General features: G+C 37.7%; 1 protein-coding gene and 1 pseudogene across 3 annotated transcripts in view; both read right to left on the bottom strand.

Annotated features, from left to right (window-relative positions):
* Nucleotides 1-16,923: 16,923 nt before the first annotated feature.
* Nucleotides 16,924-24,768, bottom strand: part of HNRNPLL (heterogeneous nuclear ribonucleoprotein L like) — a 37,161-nt gene continuing 29,316 nt past the window's right edge. For all 3 annotated transcript variants that reach the window (XM_059943564.1, XM_059943563.1, XM_059943565.1), the window contains 5 exons: nt 22,210-22,331; nt 21,552-21,753; nt 20,821-20,878; nt 20,632-20,730; nt 16,924-17,980 (listed from right to left, as the gene is read on the bottom strand). In XM_059943564.1, the coding sequence (XP_059799547.1) occupies nt 17,925-17,980; nt 20,632-20,730; nt 20,821-20,878; nt 21,552-21,753; nt 22,210-22,331 (537 nt within the window). In that variant the 3' untranslated portion in view covers nt 16,924-17,924. The remainder of the gene's footprint in view (nt 17,981-20,631; nt 20,731-20,820; nt 20,879-21,551; nt 21,754-22,209; nt 22,332-24,768) is intronic.
* Nucleotides 23,607-23,706, bottom strand: LOC132347175 (U6 spliceosomal RNA; annotated as a pseudogene).

Below are 24,768 nucleotides of genomic sequence, written 5' to 3'. Positions count from 1 at the left end.
TATATATGCTATTTTATAACCTGGATTTTTATTTAATGATTACTACTGTTCCATATAAATAAAATTTAATCTTTTCTAATACCAATCCATATTCAGATTTCCTCAGTCATCCCTAAAATGTCCTATAAATCTGGCTTAAACAGTCCGCACATTGCATCATAATAATTTTCTCTTCTGAAATAGTAACAGTTTCTCTCTTCATAACACTGATTTATTAAACAGACCAAGCCAGATGTGCTATGGTCTGTGCCACCTTTTGGATTTTTCTGGATACTTCTTTACAGTGTTGATTAGTTTCTCCTGTTTTCTGTATTGCTTATCAACTGGAGATAAAAGTTTGGTGGAGTCAAGTTTGGCTATACATCATAGGTAGTGTTGTTTACCTCATCTGTGTAGCACATCAGAAAACATGTAACATTTGGTTGACCTACCATTAGTGGTGCTAAGATCAGCCACTGGATGAAGGTGATCCTATGATGGGACAGTTACATTTTCTCCCCTGCAACTGGGAAGTAATCTGTATGGTATCACTTTGGCTCTATATGAAAAGTTTCCCATCAACCAGATGCTTTCAACACCGTTGATAATTGTTGCCTGACTTTAAGGGTGTTGTAGAATGTTGATTTGCTATCAACCCTACTACATTATTGGGAGATATTGTTTGGTAAAAAGAGATTTTTCCTCATCATCTGGGGCCATTTGATTACCACAAAATTTTTTTTTTCAAATTAAGGAGCTAGTTTAATAGCTGCCTGGGTGCAATTTCTTCTCTTTTTTATGTTTATTTATTTATTTACTTATTTGGCTGTGTTGGGTCTTAGTTGCAGCATGTGGGATCTTCGTTGCGGCATGCGGGATCTTTTTCTTTAGTTGTGGCATGCAAACTCTTAGTTGCGGCACGTGGGATCTATTTCCCTGACCAGGGATTGAACCCGGGCCCCCTGCATTAGGAGGGCAGAGTCTTAGCCACTGGGCCACCAGGGAAGTCCCTTGGGTCTAATTTCAAAAGAGTGAGCATCTTCTAGAAAAGTCTAGAGGTTGGGGAACTGAACAATGCCAAAAAGTTTGGCCACACCATGCACAGACATGACTGGCAACCAGAAATACGCCACTGAAAACAGCAGCCACAATTAAGTGTTGACCTAAGCTAATTACAGTTTTCACATCTGACCCTCAAGCCACAATCCTGTACTGCATTTCTTTGAGTTCAGACAATTCTTGAAGAGCACTTAGCGTATGATAAGACACACTCTGTTGCCTCTCAGAAACGAGCTTTCATTAACCAGAGGCAGAGCTGTTCTGGTTAATGGGCTCTCAACAAACAGGAGCACTGTACTACGTTATGGGACAATGGTTCTTTGTGTTCTGAGCTTGATATGTGATGAAGGGCTTTAAAAAGGGTTAGTATGTCTAAGGACACCGTGGCATGTTCAACAATATCTCTCATCCCACATGCTCTTCTCACACTGGGACTTTGACACTACTGCCAGTGAGAGGTGGAGTCTGTGTACCCTTCCCTTGAATCAGGTTGGTCTTGCGGCAGGGCAGAACTGACACTACATATGGACATACCACCATTTGTTTATTCATTCACTTGTGGATGGACATCTGGGGCTGTTTCCAATTTGGGGCTCTTATAAGTAAAGCTATTGATGCTATGAACATCTGTGTACAAGTCATCGTATGAACATATACTTTCTTTTCTCTAGGAGTGAATGGCTGGATCACACGACAGGTGCATGGTTTAACTTTCAGGAAACTGCCAAATTATTTTTGCAAAGTGTTGTACCATTTACGTTCCCACCAGAAATATATGATAGCTCCAGTTCCTCTATAAACCTCACCAACATTTAGTATGGTCAGACTTCTTAATTTTAGCCATTCTAATATGTATGGAGTGGTATCTCACTAAAGTTTTAATTTCCATTACCCTATTGACTAATGATGTTAACCATCTTTGTATGTGCTTATTGATCATTCATGTATCTTCTTTGATGAAACATTTTAATAGGGTTGTTTTCTTATTGTTGATTTTTGAGAGTTCTTTATATTTTCCAGATACAAGTCCTTTATCATATATACACATTACAAATATTTTCTCCTTGTCTTCTCATTCTCTAAGATCAGAGGTTTTAATTTGATGAAGTCCAATTTATGAGTTTGTTCTTTATAGACCATGCTTTTGGTGTCATAACTAAGAAATCTTTACCGAAATGAAGGTCGCAAAGATTTTTCTCCTATGTTTCTGTCTACAAGATTTATAGTTTTAGTTCTTACATTTAGGTCTTTGACTTATCTTGAATTAATTTTGTATATGGTACAAGATATGAAGTTACGGGGAGTTTTTTTTGTTTTTTGGGGTTTTTGGCATAAGTATATCTAATTGTTCCAGCAACATTTGTTGAAAAGACTATCATTTTGTCACTGAATTATCTTTTCATCTTTGTCAGAAATCAGTCAGCAATGTGTGGATCTATTTCTACACTCTATTCTGTTCTACTGATCTACCTGTCTTACACCACCATCCACTGTGTTGCTTACTGTAGCTGTATCATAATATTTGAAACCAGGTCGTTTTAGTCCTCCAACTTTGTACTTCTTCTTCCAAGTTGTTTTGACTAGTCTGGGTCCTTCACAGTTCATGTGGATTTTTAGAATGAGGTTATTTAAAAAAAAAAAGCCTGCTGGGATTTTGATAGGGATTGCATTAAATCTATAGGTCAATTTTGGGAGAATTGACATTTAAACTGTATTCAGTCTTCTAACCCATGAACAAAATACACCTCTCAATTTATTTATCCTCTTCAATTTCTCTCAGCAACATTTCATAGTTTTCAGTGTACAGGTCTTGCACATCTTTTTTCCGGTTTATTCCCTAAACAGTTCATATTTTTTATGCTACTGTAAAGTGGTATTATAAATATTTTCAATTTCTGATTATTCATTGCTAGTGTTCATTGACTTTAATTTTGACTTTAATTTTTTAAATTTCTTAGAGCTCTTTATGGTTCTGTTCTTTTTTGTTGTTGTTTAAAAGCATTCCATACTTGTTTCACTCATGCAAAACTTTCTCATTTCCCTAAGAATGTAAAAGATTTTGTTTTTAATTTTCTTCTGCTCCTTAATAGTCTGTGTTCTCTGGACTTCGTTTTTTCTATTTGGGTCTCTGTCTTTCATGTTAAAGGACTATATTTTTGGCAGTCTATTCATGTTTAAGAGGGAGATACAAAAGAGCTGATTTTTAAAAAAATTTTAGGCCTTTATTGAAAATTTGTACATGCCATATGGACTAGACTCCTTATAAGCTGGTACAATGTTTCCACAAACTGTCTGCTATATAGAGAGGTCTGGCAGCCTCTGGACTGCCTGCAGCCTGACCACATTCTCTGCCATTGCCCATGAGGGATTGTTTAAGAGGGAGATACTAAAAAGCTCTGTATGCATGGGCAAGGATGGTTCACTAATAGCCATCTCTGTAGGGTAACTGCCCATTTCCCAAGAAACCCTAAACTGTCAGAAGCTGTGGTATTTTTGCCTTGGGCCAGACAGGTTCTCCAGAGAATCCTTCAATCTTTTGCCCAGAGAGCCTAGTTTGAAGAAGGAAAAGGAGGCAGGATGAGGACCAAGTGTAAGGAGTCTCATCCTTCCATATGTAGATTTTCTCTTAATTTTCATTTTCAGGATGGTGCCTCAACACTCATCCTCTCTGCCTTTGTTCCCAAGTCTGATGCTTCTCTGTAGATCTTCCTCGACTTGCAGTAAGGTTACATCCCAATAAACCCATTGTAAATTGAAAATACTATAAGTCAAAAATGCACTTAATACACCTAACCTACCAAACATTATAGCTTAGCTTAGCCTACCTTAAACGTGCTCGGAACACTTACATTAGCCTACAGTCAGGCAAAATCATCTAACACAAAGCCTATTTTATAATAAAGTGTTGAATATCTCATGTAATTTACTGAATACATTCAATAAATAACTGTATTCAATACAGTTACTGAAAGTGAAAAACAGAATGGCTGTATGGGAACAGAATCACTGCAAGTGTTATCAGTTGTTTACCCTCTTGATGGAGTGGCTGACTGAGAGCTACTGCTCGCTGCCACTGCCCAGCATCAGGAGAGAGTATTGTAGGGTATATTGCTAGCCTGGAAAAAGACCAAAATTCAAAATTCGAAGTACAGTTTCTACTGAGTGAGTTTTGCTTTTGTACCACTGTAAAGTTGAAAAATCGTTAAGTCAAACCATCATAAGTGGGGCTTCCCTGGTGGCACAGTGGTTAAGAATCCGCCTGCCAATGCAAGGGACACAAGTTCGAACCCTGGTCCGGGAAGATCCCACATGTCGCGGAGCAACTAAGCTCGTGCACCACAACTACTGAGCCTGCAAGCCACAACTACTGAGCCCGCATGCCTAAAGCCCGTGCTCTGCAACAAGAGAAGCCACTGCAATAAGAAGCCCGCGCACTGCAGTGAAGAGTAGCCCCTGCTCGCCACAACTAGAGAAAGCCCACGCGCAGCAACGAAGACCCAACGCAGCCAAAAATAAAGAAATTTTAAATAAATAAAAGTATGAAAAATAAGATGAATGAGGGTAGCTTACTCTGCCAGATATCTAAACAAAAGCACAGCACTGGCTCAGGAATAGATGACCAGTGGAACAGATTAGAGAATACAAAACCAGACACAAGTACTATGGGGATTTAGAATATGGTAAAGGTCACCACCTGGGTGGGATTATTCAGCAAATTCTGTTAAGACCATTAGTTATGCATACAGAAAAAATTTTAATTAGATCAGTATATTACATAGTACACAAAAATAAATTCTCAAGTAGACCAAAAAATCTAAATTAAAAAAAAAAGCCATTAAAGTGTAGGAAAATATTTGTAGAATCTTGGAATAGGTTTTGTCTTTCAAGATTCATAATCTATAAACCTTGTGATACTTTTTACTCAAAAATATAAACACATATATAGATAGGTTAATAGACATATAAACAAAAAGAGTAAGATCCTGCAAGACTATGAGAGTGGGGAGGAGTAGGGATTAGAGTGGACTTCTGTCATCTATTTTATATTTTGGAGATGTTTGAATTTTGTCTGATAATCTTTGAAATCAGAAAAAAAATAGCAAAAAAATCTATGTTATATACCTTGATGAAATACATCAATACTCCCAGAAGATACTGGAATAGGACAAAGCTAGGTGTGTACAAAATTCATCAATTTCCAAAGTTTTAAAATTTTGTGACTCCGAGGCTCATCACTCTTATGCTTGATTCACTTTTAATTTGCTGATGACTTTCAAAATACGGCTTTCAGAATTGACCCAATATTCCCGAAATAGTCTGGCCAATCTAGAAAATAGTAAGACATGACCTGAGAACTAATGCTTCTCTATCCTTATTTTGTTAGTTTTGTTTTAGCCTCATCGTAGTGTGGTTTAATATTTAGACTGTGGTTTCTGTTGGGAAATGAATGCAACAGTATTAGTTTTCTATTCCTGCCATAACAAATTACCATTAACTTAACTGCCACAGCAGTTAAGTGTGTGTGCTTTAGAACTCCTCATAGGTTGGAATCCTGGTTCTACCACTTAATGGCTGAGCTACCTTAGATAGGTTACATTAAATTTCCCCATCTTTATAATAATGATACCTACCTCATCTGTCATAAGAATTACATAACACGTATATTTAACAGGATGCCTAGCATAAATGCTCAATAAATATTAGCTATTATTATTAAATATTAAACTTAAATGAGGAACCTTTTCTTATCGCAGTTTAATTTCACCTTATGGTTTCCAACCCAGGGCCACAGCCTGTCAAGATAGTTTTTAATCTTGACTCTGTGGTCTTCAGTATTATAACTTCCTTTTAGATTTGTTATCTTCCCCTTGATAAGCGTGCTTGCTTTTTCCTCCCAGACACAAAGTTAGGCAAGGTCAAGCTGTGGCTTTGGCACCAATGGAGACAGCACTCAACTGTGAAGATAATTTCATGTGGGAGACTGACTCTATGGGTGAGGTACTGAGAGGAAGGGGAAAGAAAATACAAAGGTTCCTGCCCTATGGAGTTCAAAGTCCAATGAACCCTTCACAAACAAAAGAAAAAAAAAAAATAGGGTCACTGTAACAGTACCCAACACCCACTCTATGATAATTTAATTTTAAATGGATAAATGAGACACATAGATGTTAACTTCTCCATTTTATAGATTAATAAACAACCGAGGCTCAGGACATTTTTAAAGGACTTTCTCAGGCTCATATAGCTAATAAAGGACAGAGTGAGGCCATGAACCTAGGATGTCTGACTCCAAATCCTACACTCCTTCCGCCTCAGCACTCTTCCTTCTAAGGGTATGGAAACCAAAACGGAAAACAGCCTCCTATGAACTGGAGTGATTACACAGCTGACATACAGTTCTGCTTGACGCATCTCAGAACCTGAGAAAAAGGACAACTAAATGATGGAAATTTGGGGGTTTTGGTGAAAGCAGAGCTACTTCATTAGAATAAACTAAACTAGGGAAAAAGAAAGAAAGGAAGGAAGGGAGGGAGGTAGGAAGGAAGGAAGGGAGGGAGAAAGAAAGAAAAGTGGAACTCTTCAGCCTAGAAATATTAACAGCTGAGAAAAAAAGAAAAATTCTATCAAATCCAGACAGACAGAACTAAAACTGACAGGTACTGTTTGCTATAACCTAGTTGGAACCTTTCAAAGTCCTGTAAAAGTACTTCACAGAGTAGAAAAGAAATGTAACAACCTCTGTACTTTCATGAAGTAGCCAGAAATATTCAGGCAGGCAGTCTTCATACCACTGAGTTTCTGGAAAATATTATAAACTGGTCATTAGGAATTAAATTGTTTTCGCATTGTTTCCCATTTCCCAGAAGAATGATGAAGAGTCTTGACCAAGGGAATATTTGTCAAATAAATCAGATATGGCCAACACAGTGTTAAAATCCAGCATTACAACTTCCAAACTCCCTATTCACTAAAAATAAAAGGGTCTATGTGTACCACATCCTGGTTGTATAAGAGATCTCCATTTATTATAAGGTAGGTATACAAATATACATAATTTGTATATATCCAATATTAAAAGTAAAGTTCTATCATATACTTCTTTTAAACTAATAGTTAAATTTAACTTCGCCTGCCTCTAGAATTTAGGAGGGCTTTTATTGATCTGGACATGGATTGTTCAACACAAGGGAGGGGACGGGCCGATGGAGAAGTCAGCTTCCACCTCTCGCTCTGCTGTCATGAGCAGGTCACGGGAAAGATTTCCATGGGCAGCTTAGCTGTGTTTGAGGGTTCTCACCAGATTTCTGTCCCTGCCATACTCTTTGTTAGTTAGTATATCATCAGGGCTGCCTGCACTTATGGGGAAAGTGCCCCATGCTGCCCTTGGGTCTGTGCTAAACTCTTTCTCTCCCATTTAGAAGAGAAGCCAGATGTGAGCCAAGTCTTTTTTAAAACAAACAAACAAAAAAAACTGTCCAGATAGGTTGAAATAATTTGAATCATCAACTTGATGGATCTTCTATTACCTGAGCTATACTACTTTTTATCTATAAAATTCATTTGTATTGCTGAAAAATTCTCAAAGGAGTAGCTGAACACAGATTTAAAATGGCAATGATTGAGTTGTGGCAGCCTGTATTTCCTTCCCAAGTGTCAATCCCATGACAGTGTAGAGGCCCTCTCAAATGAAGTGCCCCATCTCTCCTGAAGATTTATAATGAGTATCACCAAAAGTGCTTTTTTATATGTATTTTTTCATTGTCAATAAGTAGGTCAGATATTATTGTTCTCATTTTACACAAAAGGAATCTAAGGTTTAAAAGTTCCTTTAAATGACTTGCTCAAGGTCACACAGCTTGTTAGTGGCACAGCTGGGATAAGTCAGTCCTTACAAGTTCTAACCCAGTGCTCTATTACACAATACTACCTTCAAAGTTATTAGGAATTATTTTTGACTCATCCAAAACAACCAGAATGTAGTAAGAGTTCTGTTTCCGTCCCTTCTTAATTCCAATATATTATCTTGGGATGTGTATAAACTGTGCCTTAATTGAAAAATACCACTCTTTCTTGCAGTTTATTCAGCCACCTGTCTGCCAGCACAGATATTTCTTTCAAGAAGCTTTGGGAGCTGGCAATATGTATACACAGTCAAAGCAGGATTTTTGGTTGATATGGTATGACTCTAGTCCAGATAGACTATAATCCAGGTTCTCCCAGTAAAGTCTCTCCCACTTAACGGAGCTGTTTTTTAAATGCCTATGATCAATCCCTCTCACCTCTAGATAGCCAATGGCACAGTGAGATTTTCTTGTGACCACAAATGTCTAGATTTTTCTCAAAGCCACATAGAATTTTTTTTTTTCCTTGAAGCTTAACTACCGTGCTCCTTTTCTCCAAGTCTCGAAAGTTAGGATCTGTGTACTCAGATATTTCTTCAAGCTCAGACAGGCTGATCTTTGAAGAGCAGTTTTCAAGATATCCAAACCTAACACCTAGGTGTGCCAACACAGTCACTCCCTGCCCGCCACCATGGCAACCCAACCCATATCCTGGGCCCATCCACCTTACCCGCAACCTAAGCGACAGGCGGCTGGTGGCATTTGGGAACCCATGGAATGGAACCCCTACTGTTAGCAACCGCCTCCTCAGCTAGCTTTATGTTGGGATGGGACGTTCTTACCCTAATCCAAGCTACCTGACCTAAACCATTTTTAAGGTTCGTCACGTGGCGGGTGAGGGAAGGGGAAATGGATTAAGGTAGTCAAAAGGTCAGGAAGGAAGTCAAACTTCCAGCTATAAGATACCTAAGTACTAGGGGTATAATGTACAACATAATATAACACTGCTGTACATTACATATGACAGTTAAGACAGTAAACCCTGAGTTCTCATCACAAGGAGAAAGGGTTTTTTTTACATCTTATTTTCTATCTATATGAGATGACTGATGTTCACTACACTTACTGTGGTAATCATTTCATGATGTCTGTAAGTCAAATCATTATGCTGTACACCTTAAACTTATATAGTGCTGCATGTCAATTATATCTCAAAACTGGAAGAGAAAAAATGATAATTATGTGAAGTGACAGAGGTGTTAGCTAACACGATGGTGGTGATAATCATACTGCAATTTATAAATGTATCAAATCAACTCATTGTGTACCTTCTATATGTCAATTATAATTAAAAACTTTTTTTAAAAAGGATCATCACATGAGCATTCATGGTGCAAGATACTGGGTAGCCTAATCCTTTCCTTTATTCACTAAGACTGCTACAAAAGCAAAATTACTAGGGAATAAGAATAACTAACCTGATCAGTTTAAGAAACCTATCTGAATAATTCAGGAAAAAATAAAACTGTTACTCAATAACAATTTTACCTATTGATCTTTTTTTTTTTTTTTTTTTTTTTTCTGAGGATGGAAATGGGAGTGTTTTGCCCTGAGAACAGTTGGATAGAACTGCTCACTTGGTTCCCAAGTGAGGCTATAGGATGGGCCTCACTGTTGCCTGGATTTTCTGGTCACGCTTACTAGATGGTTGGGACTGGATACTATATTTGGTAGTACATGGGGCTATGAATTAGCTTCCCTGTGCTGGCAGAGCAGCAGGATAGCAGCCAGGGCCTGCACGGCTTGTTGTTTGGGGACCTGAGTCAGGCAAGCGTGCACTGAATTCCCTGGTCAGGTGAGGCCACAAGTTTTGCTCTGCAGATGGGGAAAGCCATGGGCTGTGCTCTCTGTTCAAGTCCCACTGTATGTAGAGCTACTGGACGGGCTACACAGCTTCCCATATCCTCAGGTTAGGTTCCCTGGTCCGGCAGGTTGAAGGCTGTATTCAGCAATCACCAGGGCTATAAATTAGTTTCCCTGCCTGTGTGCAGTGGGAGAAGCAGCTCTAAAGCTAGTAAAGCTCTTTGTTTGTTGTCTTTTTTTTTTTTTAATTGAACTATAGTTGATGTACAGTGTTATGTCCCTACTAATTACAACAGCCCCTTTCCACAAGTGGTAACTGCTGGGTCAAAAAAGAATCAGAAAAAATATCACCGTTGAATAAAACTGTATTCTTTAGCAAACTATGTTATCTAGCCTAAACTCTACATTGTATCAATGTGGAAGTAGACTAGGAACCATCACTGTAATACAGGTCTCTCCTACCTCAGTCTCTGCCCTTTCCCTTATACACAATCACATGCTTACCTGCTGCTCACTGGAAGAGCATCATGGCCCATGATTCAGCTCTAGGTTACAGATCAATCCAGTATGTCACACCTGGTGGCGAGGAGGTTGAGGCTGAGGCTCCAAGATGTTATCCCTGTACATTCTCTAGAATTTATAAACCACGTGGTCCTCAGTCACACGGGATGGAAATAACTCCCCAAAGCAGTCCCGCCTTCCTCAGAAACATAAATAAACTAAGGAAAATAACAGGTTTTACTGATTCGGAGACTAGTGTTTTGAGCAGAAACCGTAGGGAGCAAAGATTACACAGCAGGAAGGAGTACAAGAGGTGGTAGAACTATTTTAGTCTCTCTGGTCAAGGGTGGAAATTTCAGCAGATATCAGCACTTTGCTGATAGGTATCATGGCATATGAGGCCTTTGTAGGACAAGTCTGAATTGTGCTAGCAACAGTACTGTGGATGTTACTTGTAACAGTCTAATAAGAAAAGCTCTACCATGATTGCGGTCATTGACATTTGCATCAGTCCTATCATTTTGTATTAGGCAGAAAAGTTCAGGTTTTATCATGTATCACACAAGGGCCTAAAACAAAACGCATTTGCATTCTCATTTTGTAACCAAGCAGGACCATTCTGGAACAGACCACCCCAGCCCCCACCCCTCACCCCTCACCCCCCACCCATCTTCTGCCTGCTTTTTTTTTTTTGGCTGAATTGCTTGCATCTTTGTTGCAGCGAGCGGGGCTACTCTCCGTTGCAGTGCGCGGGCTTCTCATTGTGGTGACTTCTCTTGTTGCGGAGCACGGGCTCTAGGCACGCAAGCTTCAGTAGTTGTGGCTCGCGGGCTCCACAGCGCAGGCTCAGTAGTTGTGGCGCACGGGCTTAGTTGCTCTGCGGCATGTGGGATCTTCCCAGACCAGGGATCGAACCCATGTCCCCTTGCCTTGGCAGGTGGATTCTTAATCTCTGCACCACTAGGGAAGTCCCCTGCCTGCCTCCTGTCTGCAGAAAAACTTTAGCCTCCTAGGCCTTTCCCAAGTTCCAAAGAATAAATTTAATCAGAGAAGTGAGAAAATGCAGAAATAAAGGAAAACAGTCAAGCAAGACAAAATAATAATAGTTTAGCCATTAAACAAAGTCAAGGACCTTTAGTTCCTCCTCAAGAGCTATAGATAATATTCTGAGCCATAACCTTTGAGCTCTTTTGCGGATAATGAAACCCTCACCAGGTGGAAAAAGTTACTGTATGCTGCCCACAAGCATGTAGACCCCAGATGGGTTGGAACCAGAAGGTTGATGATGTTGACCCCCGATTACCTCACCACCAACCAATCAGAAGAATGTCCATGAGCTGATCACACACCCTGCAACCCTCTCCCTCACCTTGTCTTTAGAAACCTTTGCCTGAAAGCCATTGTGGAGTTTCGGTTTTTTGAGCATTAGCTGCCTGGACTCCTTGCTTGGCACCCTGCAGTAAACACTGCACTTTCCTTCACCACAATCTGGCGTCAGTAGATTGGCTTTAGAGTGTGCGGGCGAGTGGATCCAAATTTGGTTCGGTAACAATTTTAGATAAAAGGCTCCTAAAGCCCTCTGAAGAACTTACATATATTATATATAAATGTTTTTGTTTCTATGTATTGTTTTCTATGTAAATCAATCTCTTATTGAATTCCTCTTCAAGACTTTGAAGCAGCTATACATGTTAGCACACGGGTGAAAGTCTAAATAAAACTGGGTAGAGTGGGTAAAATAGTCTCTTAATCTTCAAGGAAATTTTAGACATATTCACGAATACGTCTTCCTGCAGGCTGAGACTCATTAAGTCAGGGTAGCTCAAAACATAGTAGAGTCCCAGCAGAACCTGAACTGTGCAGCCAGTGCATTACTTTGGCTTAGGAACACAGAGAAGTTCTAGTTTCTTTTTTTTTTTTTTCCCCCCCTTTATTTATTTATTTATTTTTTACAGTTCTAGTTTCTACTCATGGAATCATCCCCTCCCCGTCTCAAATCCTTTCCTAACTGCTCACTGTGCACATGACCCCAGTCTCTCCTCTGGCCCCAACTCCCCTGATAAACAGTCCAGGGTGACTTGAGAACAGAAGCTGTCAGCCACCACAGCAATATAACCATAAGCCAGACCTGGAATTACGTCCCCACACCCCTCTCTCAACATATCTAGCCAGCTTAAAGAGAAGCACTGTATCGGCCCTTGTTTGAATGGAAGGATTTCTGGGCCAGACTTTTTTTCATTGTAGTAAAATACACATAACATAAAATTACCGTTTTACCATTACCATTTAACAAAACCATTTTAACAATTTTAAAGTGTACAATTCTGTGGCACTTAGTACATTTACAATGTGGTTAACAATTACCACTATCTAGTTCCAGAACAGTTTCATCACCCCAAAAGGACCTCCTACACCCATTAGCAGTCACTCCCTATTCTCCCCACTCCCACTCTCTGGTAACCACTAACCATTTACCAGAGCAATCAGTTTGGGTTAATACAGCTAATACTGTATGATCAAAGTAGCCTATGTTCACAGTGGTTTCCTTATGCTGTCTAAATTAGGGTGACTTTAGTTCTACCCTCCTCTGTGTATCATCTTTTCTCTTCCAGCTAGTTTCTCTCAAGAGAGCAAAATGGCTAGAGCAAAGCCAGGCTTACCTCACACATGCAAACCATGTCCCTTTGGAAGAGCATCTCCTCACCAACTCTACCACAAATCCTAGGCTTCACAGTTTTTGGATTAACCTAGATTCACTTCCTCAACCCAGAACAAGATTACTGTGGTGTTTTAAGATTTTTTTTTTTTATGTGGACCATTTTTAAAGTCTTTATTGAATTTGTTACCATATTGCTTCTGTTTCCTGTTTTGGTTTTTTGGCCCCGAAGCATGTGGGATCTTTGCTCCCCGACCAGGGATCGAACCCGCACCCCGTGCATTGGAAGGCAAAGTCTTAACCACTGGACTGCCAGGGAAGTCCCCAGATTACTGTGCTTAAAGCAACGGTTCCCAACCTAGACAATCTGACACCCTTTTATTATGCTGAAATAAAATTCTTGGATAATACCTACCTAACTACCTACACACGCACACACACACCATTTAATGAAAAAACAAAACAAAACCCTAACTGTAATATAAGGGAGAAATAAAATTATAATAAAATGCATATTGTGATACATAAATGCTCAGTAATGGCTACCACAGAAGACAAAACGAGATGAATTTGACCACTACAGATGAAAACTGACCCTGATATGTTGCAACGTCAACTCAAATAGCACTTGGATGATGTAATTTTCCAAAGTGGTGAACAACTCTTGGAAATATTCCAAATAAAACAATCCTCTTTCCTTGATTTATTAGGTAGTTGCATTCCTAGAAAATTCAGAGTACTGTATACAAAAATATTTTGTGTTTACAAATATAAAAGAGAGTTACTTTCTAGGATAATATCTGATGGGATACTGGAAAATCATTGTAGGGCAAGGGACAATTTTTCCTGATCTCTGCCAATCAAATATTTATAGTATCCCCCATGCTGTGAAAAAGGACCCCTACAAACTGTCAAAATGTCCTCCAAGGGGGCGGTACCTTTGTTATTAAGAACCACTGGGCTAGAGGGACAAGACTCAGTCAGGCTCACTCAAACCTTGATTACTCTACATAACGGGGAAGGGCGGAGGCGCAGCAATACCTACCATTTCTAACTTCCTCATTCATAAATTAAACCTAAGAGAATTTCAAGTGTTCCCTCAGATAAGGGGCTTTATATTGAAGAAACTTTTACTAGTAAAGCAAAATCCACTGTATTTGTTCAAGTTCAAAGCATGTTAAAATTGAGGTGGCAAGGAAAATGACAAGCTTACTAAAATAAAATAGATCATTTTAATTAACACTTGAATCCATTTGTTGGAAATGCTAGGTTTTAGGAAAAAGCAATGACATCACAGGTTAAACAGCCACTAGATTTAAAATCCCCAGCAACTTTTTTTTGGCTTAAACAAGAATCATGTCTGCACACTCACTTACTTTTTGGTTCACATTGGAAATCATTATAGTAAAACAAAACAAAACAAAACAAAACTCTGAATAAAACATGCTGAGAGACAGAAACTATGAACCTTACATTTTCATTTCATCAAATGGCATTGTTTTCTTAAGGCTTAACTCTATGAGCCCAACCAGCAGTACTATGAATAAGAAGGCTCTCTTTACATGGCCCCTCAAATGGACTGAAAGTCTCTTGAGCCAGACAGCCATATGGAGACAGAAAGGTTACTGTAAGTTACCTTTCGTACAAGGACCTTTGTCACCTGAACTTTTTAAGTAAAGCAAATCTTGTGCTTTAGATTCCTAACTATGGAAGAAAGTTCTGCACTCAAAATTTCTTTATTCTAGAAAGAGAATATCACTGATAACTACTAAGAAGCATTTACCTAGCAACCTATCTATTCCTCCAGATAGCAATGTAAAGAAAACATGAAACATAACTGACCCCATTTAGTCATTCTTGTCCTCATCTCTCAGTTCAGTCCTAGAAAACATACTGTTTAGATAATCAAATCACTAAGCTGCTGCTAAGTCTCATGTCAGCTGCAACTGCAAATATTTTTTATTTGGTAGGGTAATACCCTCTGCAGGAAAGTAGGAATTTTAAAAGGCAGCTTATATTCCGTAAATCACTTCTGTAGATTTATTATCAAATATTTCATGGGATTTGGATATGGAATCGAATTTCAGTATTAAAAAAATAAATTCAAAACTACTATTTCTTTACAGCTATAAGACCTAATCTTTAATGTTCTCTTAAAAGCAGAAAGATAACAAAGGGAAGAATGTTGCTGGTGTTGCCAAAGCAAACTCCATTACAGTGGTGATACCCTTGGGCTTCCCTGGTGGCCCAGTGGTTAAGAATCTGCCTGCCAGTGCAGGGGACACAGGTTCGAGCCGTGGTACGGGAAGATCCCACATGCCGCGGAGCAACTGAGCCTGTGCGCCACAACTACTGAGCCTGCACTCTAGAGCCCATGAGCCACAACTACTGAGCCTGCGCTCTAGAGCCCACAAGCCACAACTACTGAAGCCCACACGCCTAGAGCCCGTGCTCCGCAACAAGAGAAGCCACCGCAATGAGAAGCCCGCACACCGCTGGCCGTAACTAGAGAAAGCCCATGCCCAGCAACAAAGACCCAATATGCAGCCAAAAAGTAAAATTAATTAATTAATTTTTTTTTAAAGTAAAAGATTAAAAACAGTGGCGATACCCAAGTAAACTGTCAAAGACGTTACTGACAGCAACAGAGTAGGACTGACATACCAGTGCATAAATCAGCAAGGCCCAACCTACCAACTCACTTACACCTGAAGAATTTACTTGTCACTTTGATGGGGAGAAAGCATTAAGATAGAATTTATATCTAAATGTCAATACTACTTAAAGCAAATATAAATTAAGTAAGCCCTGTCACCATCCACAGGTTTGTCTCCTAAAATTTTAGGCACAAAATAATCTGTAACACTGACATCCACCTTAATTTTCAGAGAAGGGCAAGGGAAGGAGACAACTATTGCATAAACTCACAAGTTACCTTTTAAAATTAAGACATACCGGGCTTCCCTGGTGGCGCAGTGGTTGAGAATCTGCCTGCCAATGCAGGGGACACGGGTTCGAGCCCTGGTCTGGGAAGATCCCACATGCCGCGGAGCAACTGGGCCCGTGAACCACAATTACTGAGCCTGCGCGTCTGGAGCCTGTGCTCCGCAACAGGAGAGGCCGCGATAGTGAGAGGCACGCGCACCGCGATGAAGAGTGGCCCCCGCTTGCCGCAACTAGAGAAAGCCCTTGCACAGAAACGAAAACCCAACACAGCCAAAAAATAAATAAATAAAAAATAAAAAAATAAAGGAATTCCTTTAAAAAAAAAAAAAATAAATAAATAAATAAATAAATAAAATAAAATTAAGACATACCAATTTTGCAACAAATGTAGAAAAGTACTTATAGAAGAGGGAAAAAAGCTTCATTTATTGTAAAGTCAGGTAAACTTAGGTACACAGCCCAGTATCATACATTTATAGTTCATTCACAGGTTACCTTTGGCGTAACTTACTGGGTTCCATGATAAGGGTCTAAAATGCTTCTAGATTGAATTTAAGATTTTCTAGATCTAGAGGGCTAAAGGGACATTGGTCCACTGCTGTCAAAATTCAATGAGAAATAAATGTTAACGTGTGTGTTTAATTTCCATCTAAACTTTCTATTCAGTAGCTCTTAGAATTTTTTTAAACCCCTGCATCATTTCTAAAAGGATTAAGGCAAACTGCTTTTTTTTGAATTTTGTTAAAATTCAAAATAAAGCTTTTTCAAAAGATCTAAGTGAAACTTCTGTATACAAATTTGTTTAAAACTCTAAGGATCACAAAACTGCTATTGCCAACTATAGACTTCACAGTTACTCTAGGTAGATAAAACATATTCTCCCTTCTTTTAAAGATGAAAATAAAATAGCTAGATCAGTTTTCTATTACTAAAAAGCTGTGAACCTGATAACATGTGTGTTACAGTATAGTCTCTCAATATGATGCTTAGTCCTTATATCTTACTTGCCTAGGTATGCGTTATGTTGTTTTCCCAAAAAGGGCAAAAAAAAAAAAAAAAAAAAAAAAGCAGATCCAGTGGGAGAAAGAATGTTTAATAAATGGTATTGAAACAAATAGCTATCTGTTTGGAATAAAAATAAAATTAGATCCTTATACCTTGTACCATGTAGAAAAATACATATATTACTGATGGATTTAAGAGTAAAAAATAAAAATGCAAGTACCCAAAATTCTACATACAATTTTAGGGAGTTCACAGACTCCCTAAAGCCCATCCGTGGACCTCAGATTACCTAGAAGAGGAACTGTTAATCATAACTTCTATTAAAATTTCAATGCCAAATACCAGGTGTGTTTTCAAGATCAAGTCACATGCAACAAATGAAGATGAACACATTAACTCATTGTTGTAACTTTATAAAATCTCCAAACTGTAACTAGAAACAGAGGCATGTCAATACAAATGGACAATGACCTAAAAAAAAAAATACCAGTTTAAATAAGTTTGAGTGCATATTGTACAAGTGTATCCATATGTCTGTTAGCCTTTCAGAAATATAAAATCAGCTAAATCTGTAGTACTTAAAATTTCATATATGCAATGTTATTCTCAAACTTGATTAAAATACTTAATAAATACAAGTTATGTTTAATACGAATAACTGCAACATACTTAAACATCTAAACATATAATTGGAATTCTATAATATTAAAATGCAATACTTTCACCTGCATTAATCTCATACACAATGGAAAAATACTTGCAGATAATTAGCATTAAGAATGCAAATATATTTTCACTGTGGAAGAAAAATAAGATTAGAAATCATATATTTGTGTAATCTACAAGAAAGCTGTAGATAGTCTACATTATGATATTCTATTTAAAATGAAAGCAATTCAATATTTAAGTTTACAACAAATTTACTCAAGGCAAAATATTTATTACAGAACAGGATATTGAATCAAAGTAAGCAAGGCAACATTAGATGAACCATTTTAGCTCTTTTTAAAAATGAAGTGTAGCTTTGAAGTTGTAATAAAGGTAAACATAAATTCTAACATGCTCTTCTCTTCTTATAAATGGGATGATGTAGAAAAGCAAAGCTTCAATGTATAGGGATTGGAACCATCTGTAAAAATTAAAAAACAAAGTTAATAGTTCCCTTAAACTTTCATGATTACCTTGAGTTAGCAGAGTAAATTATTGGGTTGGCCAAAAAGTTCATTCGGGTTTTTCTGTAACATCTTACAGAAAAACCCGAATGAACTTTTTAACCGACCCAATATTTCACCTTTTTATAGTATTGGAAGAAGGAAAATTTTTATGTAAGGTAAGGGCAAGAGTACTTTCGTTCATACCTACTAGCAGGTAAGCTCCACGAAGGCCGGAACTTTGTCCATTTTTACATTCCTATTGTTCTAAACATTATTTGACACATAGGAGGCTCCCGTAATTTTTTTTAGTGAATTAGTCATTACAGATAAATAGTATCAGGATCAGGCTTATCTAAGTCCATCAGCAAAACTACTTTGCAGAAAATATTACCAATGGTAATTACTCTATAAAAGTTAATTCAAATATAGCTTGGGAAATGGTATAAGACTAGAATGTATAAGAAGATATCAATGAGCTGAAAAAGTTCCAGGAGAGCAAGTATTAAATCTCTGATCATCAACAGGGCACATGAATTTTAAAATTGCTAAAAAAAAAAAAAAAAAAAAGGTATAATCCACAAAAATACTTCCATTTTACACATTCCTCTTTAACTTTTCAGAACAGGCAGAAATAATTCTGGTATCTTAATGTACCAGAATTTTAGTATTAAAAGTTATCACTCCTTAAGGAAAAAAAAATTCCTATAAAAGAAAAAGCATATACATCAACAAATATTTGCAAGACATGCAGAGGATAAAAAAAGAAATAATTGTACCTGTTTCCAAGGAGTTTACAATTCATACACTATTTTGAATATATCTCAAATATGCATATAAAGTCTTTTAAAATTTTCCATCAAAAATTAAGCGTGACTCACTATTTAAAATTTACTTTTGTGACTAAAGGTGAAATGAAAAGAGGTATTCCTACTTATTTTTTAACTTTTTACTAAGAAAATTTTCAAACATAAAAAGAATATATGGATCAGTATAATAAACATCCACATAGCTTCAATAATTGTCAACATTTGGCAGTCTTACTTCATCCACCTACTCTCCACACACTCTTGAGGGGCTGGAATATTTTAAAGCAAATCCTAGATATGTTATTCCACCCATAAATCCTTCAGTGTGCATTCATTTCTTCCCCCTCCACAATCATTCATCATCACACCTAATAAAATTAATAATAATTTTTCTCCTATCATTTAGAAAAATAAAGTTTCAACGCTCTTTAGATGCAAGATCAAAGTAAATTACACAGCACAAACTTCAAAAGTTAAATACTTGAGTGTTCTTTGCACTGTAAAAAAGAGGCCATTTACCATTATAGAGAGAATAAACAAAGAGAGTGACAGTTTCATTTGATACAAATTAAAATAATGTGGAATACCATTTTTCATCTATCATATTGCTAAAATTGAAAGTCTGACAACACTCGGTGTTGGTAAGAGTGTTGGGCAGTTGGCATTTTCATATACCACAGGTCGTAAAGTTGTGTAACCTTTTTAAAGGGCAATCTAGCAACATTTACCAAAATATAAAACTTTATGCTCTCCACTATGAGGCAACTGCCCTACAAACACAAAACGTGCAACTATAAGGATGTTTACTGCACTAATAGAAAAACACAATTGGGAACAACCAGTGTTCATCAGTGGGGAAGTGGATAAATTGAATAAACTGTGGTACATCTCTACTAAAAATAACTACTCTGTAGGGAAAAAAAAAACAGGGTAGCTTTGCACTTGCTGATAGAGAAACAGCTCCAAGATATATTAAGTGAAAACAGCAAGGTACACAATAGTATGTATAGAAGAACCATTTTGTGTAAGTTTTTAAAATGTAGATATATACATTGGGGAGGAGGAATAAAAGGAAAAAGACAGAAAGGTTAGAGGTTATAGAAAGCTTTAACTTTCATTTGTACCAGTATGTACTGTTTGAGTTTTTTAACCATGTATATTTATCGCTTTCTTCTAAAAAGATCAACAGGAATTATGGAAGTCAGCCTCCAAGATGGCCCCAATGTTCCCTGCCTCCTACACCAGACCATGGTTGGTCAGTGTGACCACAAGATTACAGCATAAGTGATGGTATGTTACTTCCGGTATTAGGTTATGAAAGACACTGTGGCTTTTGTTTTGTTGGCCTTTTGCTTTCATCTTTCTTGAATCACTCATTTGGAAAGAAAAGAGCTACCATGAAATGGCCAATGTGGCTTACTGTCCCTACAAAGAACCACATGAGTGAGCGTGGAAGTGGATTTTCCAGCCCCCAGTCATAAGACTTGAAATGACCGCAGATTATAGCTAACGGCAGGCAGCCTCATGAGAGGCTGAACTACCAGCCAGAACTACCCAGCGAAACTGTACACAGATTACTGATCCTCAGAAACAGTAAGATAATAAATGTTTTGCTGTTTTAAGCTGCTAAATATTGCAATAATTTGTTACACAGCAATAGGTAACTTATATAAAGAATTATGAGGGCTGTGGGATTTATATGCCTTTTTAAAATTCGAACTTCTCTGTATTAAAAACAACCAATAAATATTACTTTTAAATTATCAACAATGTTTCTGATGGTAACTCCCATTGAATAATTATGACACGATTTTACTTACTTGGAACTCTTATCTGGTAGTGATTTAGTGCTGTGAGGGCTTCTACTGCATCAGTTTTGCATTCCCATTCTAACAGCCCAGAAAGTGTTTTGGCAGAAGCTAAAACAAAACAAAGAAACACAAATCCAGTAGTTATTTGCTTATCATCAAATTAACCAGGAAACTTAAAAAGAGAAAATGTGCACTTACGTTTTGCATCAAACACTTTATATTTGATGAATGTAAGAACTTCATGGTCATTACACAACTGTCAAAGAAATGTAAAACTCCATTAAAAATACAGCCAAAATAAGATTCCTACCCTTTTTTCCCCCCAGAAAGTAAACTTTATGGTAGCATTTTAAGTTTTGAGTATGGCATGATTGAATTAAATCAAATATGTTTTTAGATTAACAAGGTGCATGAGAAAATCAATTAAAATAGTGATATCCTATAAACTATGTATATAATTTTAGTGTTGTACAATAAAAACAGGATTTGTAACTGAAATATATATTCTCAAAGCTGACCAGGGTTTATCGAGTACCTAAGGTAGGGAGTAGTGTTCCAGAAAAATCAATTCTTTTCTGAAGCATTTCCTACAGTTAGGGAAAAATGCACGGATATATAAAATTTTGTTTTGGGTGAGATCTAAGGACATGGTAAAAGAACTTTCTGAATGCAGGACTATGGGTACCTCATTCTAATTCCAACTCTCAAAACGACTGAGCCACAAAACAACAAAGAGACCAGTGAAGGATGGAGGCCAGAAAAGTGTAATGGTCAAAGGATGTACTATATTAAGTACCAAATAAGTAACAATACCAATAATATCAAAAGCAGAAGATGAACAGAGCAAGACTTTAAAATGATGCTAAAACATGATATATTTTAAAATAGGAAATAGGAACATTCTACACAATTTGTATTCCAGTGCCTACCTTTGTGAATGTCTCTTCTGTGACACACAATGGAACATTATAATAATGCAGCACACACGAGGGTGGCTGGATTATATTCTTAGATGCTTGGCCAGCACTTGTAAAGCGATTATTTTTGCTCATTGCAAAATCCTTGTAGCTACTTGTACCATCCTCCAGCTCAAATATTTGACTTGGAACAACTGAATGCTGTTTAGACACACTAAAGATTGGAAAGGAAAGAGGTACAGAACATACCTTTGTTAGATAAAAAGCAGCAAGTAGGCAGTCTCAAAACGTTAACATATAGGCCTATATCAACCTTAACAAAAAAGGCATATGTAGCAATTTACAGTTTCAATATTTACTAATATTTAAATTTAGTTTGAGTTATAATCACTCTTACAGTTTAGACATCACTGAGAAAGAAAAATCTATTGAATATATTTTCATATTAGAAAACTTTAATAAAAAAAACTTGCTCATTTTAACATGTTATTTTATGACCATAAAACTAAAACTAGGTATAAGTAATATGGAAAATCAAAATTATACGACCCTAAGTGTCTAAAATGACATCACTATAGCTGCTAGTTTCAGATATTCTGAAATGGAAATTAATGTCTCTAATAAAAAGGATAAATATTTTTAAAATTTACCACTTAAGATAAATAATTACCAAACGTTAAGTCTTTTCCCAAATAATTTGACATTGTTAAGATGTGTGACAGCTCTTTCTACAGCATACTCATCACCCATTTCTACCAGTGCTGTGCCAGGAATGGTCTTCATAAATTTTACCTGTAAATACAAAATCCCAAAAAGGTGAACATTTAATTCCCTTTCACAGTAACAGAATTTCTAAAAGGTACTATAAGTGGTTGATGTCAAATAAAGAAGATCACTTGGAATCTTAACTTTATTCTGCTCTGTTATTAGACATTCTTATCAAAATTCAATGAAGTGGGGCTTCCCTGGTGGCGCAGTGGTTAAGAATCCACCTGGCAATGCAGGGGACACGGGCTCGAGCCCTGGTCTGGGAACATCCCACATGCCGCGGAGCAACTAAGCCCGTGCGCCACAACTACTGAGTCTGCGCTCTAGAGCCCGCGAGCCACAACTACTGAAGCCTGTGAGCCTAGAGCCCGTGCTCCGCAACAAGAGAAGCCACCGCAATGAGAAGCCCACACACCGCAACGAAGAGTAGTCCCCACTCGCCGCAACTAGAGAAAGCCCGCGTGCAGCAACGAAGACCCAACGCAGCCAAAAATAAATAAATTAATTAATTAATTAAAAAAAAATTCAATGACGTTTAAAAGCAAGACTACAATTCTATTATACAGCACACACACTAAAGAAGAGCATAGGCTTGCCCTGACTCTGCTGTTTATTAATTGTGTGATTTGGGGCAATTTACTTCACTTCTTTGAGCCACAGACTTCCTTTTAAAATGGAGATAATGATAACATTTGGCAGGACTCATCAATATTTATTCATTCAATAAGTATTTATTAAGTGCCTAACATGTTCTAATAAACATACTGTGCTAAGTACTGGGGGTTTAATGGCAAACATAATAGACATAGTCTTTTTTTTTTTTTTTTTTTAATTTATTTATTTATTTTTGGCGGTGTTGGGTCTTCGTTTCTGTGCGAGGGCTTTCTCTAGTTGCGGCAAGCGGGGGCCACTCTTCATCGTGGTGCACGGGCCTCTCACTATCGCGGCCTCTCTTGTTGCGGAGCACAGGCTCCAGACGCGCAGGCTCAGTAGTTGTGGCTCACGGACCTAGTTGCTCCACGGCATGTGGGATCTTCCCAGACCAGGGCTCGAACCCGTGTCCCCTGCATTGGCAGGCAGATTCTCAACCACTGCATCACCAGGGAAGCCCCATAGTCTTCTTAAAGCTTATATTCCAGTAGGTAGGTCAGAAATTTTAAAGTAAATAATAATTACCAACTATTCAGAGTGCTGTTTATTGCTTTAGGCAATAAACAAGATACTATATAAGAAATAACACAAGATGGCCTTGAGATAGCACTGCCAGTAAGAAGGCTTAGGCAAGAAAGGGGCAGTTTAAAAAATAGGCAATACTTCACAAGTTTTCATGACATCTTTGACAGAGCCATACTTATCCTCTTATATTATTCCAATTTTAGTATATAATGCCGTGAGGGTTAGATGGAATAAAGTATGACTATCTTTCAGCATAGTGCCTACGCCTTGGAAAACCCTAAATAGCTATTAAGTACCACTAACATTAATAACACATTGAACAGGACTTCCCTGGTGGCGCAGTGGTTAAGATTCCGCCTGCCAATGCAGGGGACATGGGCTCGAGCCCTGGTCTAGGAAGATCCCACATGCTGCAGAGCAACTAAGCCCGTGTGCCACAACTACTGAGCCTGCGTTCTAGAGCCTGTGAGCCACAACTACTGAGCCCGTGCACCACAACTACCGAAGCCCACACGCCTAGAGCCCGTGCTCTGCAACAAGAGAAGCCACCGCAATGAGAAGCCCACACACCACACAGGAAGAGTAGACCCCGCTCACTGCAACTAGAGAAAGCCCGTGTGCAGCAACGAAGACCCAACGCAGCCAAAAATAAATAAAGACCTCTTTGAAAAAAATAATAAAAAAATAAAACATCACAGATCTGGGGAAACCACAGAGTTATCTGGTGAAAATAAAGTTACAATTTTAAAGATCTTCAAAATGTGTGAAATTTAAATGTTTTGCTACATTTTGAGTGTAAGCCTCCAGACAGAAAGTTTTGGACACATTCTATCAAAGTGGATCAACTTCAAATACTGATTGAGGTTAAAGTATGTTGTTCCTCAGAAGATACTAGAACTCTAGTATTTGGGAGGCAAATATATGAATCTGGAACTCTCCTAAAATTCATAGCTATGGCCAAACTCTGAGACATGTTTATATATACCTAGCTCCAAGAAAGTAACTGCTTTTTCAAAATTCCACAGTTCAACATGTTAAATGTTAGAATATCTTTGAAATGATTAAAAAATATACAGGCTTTATGCCTATAATATGCTAGTAATTGATTAAACTACTTGCTGTTTTGCACTTCTACTTATATTAGTAATTTAAAAAGTATTTTTAGTACCAACATCCTATTCTGATCACTTACCTACAAAAAACAATTTCTAGAATTCCTACCTAATGAATTTTTAGCTTATGTGGATCACTACTGAAAGAACTTGCAGTTCCTAAATATGAGAAG

The sequence above is a fragment of the Balaenoptera ricei genome, chromosome 13 (assembly GCF_028023285.1).
Source record: "Balaenoptera ricei isolate mBalRic1 chromosome 13, mBalRic1.hap2, whole genome shotgun sequence".
NCBI lineage: Eukaryota > Metazoa > Chordata > Mammalia > Artiodactyla > Balaenopteridae > Balaenoptera > Balaenoptera ricei.
The sequence above is the reverse complement of the archived record's forward strand: the minus strand, read 5'-3'. Positions and strand labels throughout refer to the sequence as shown.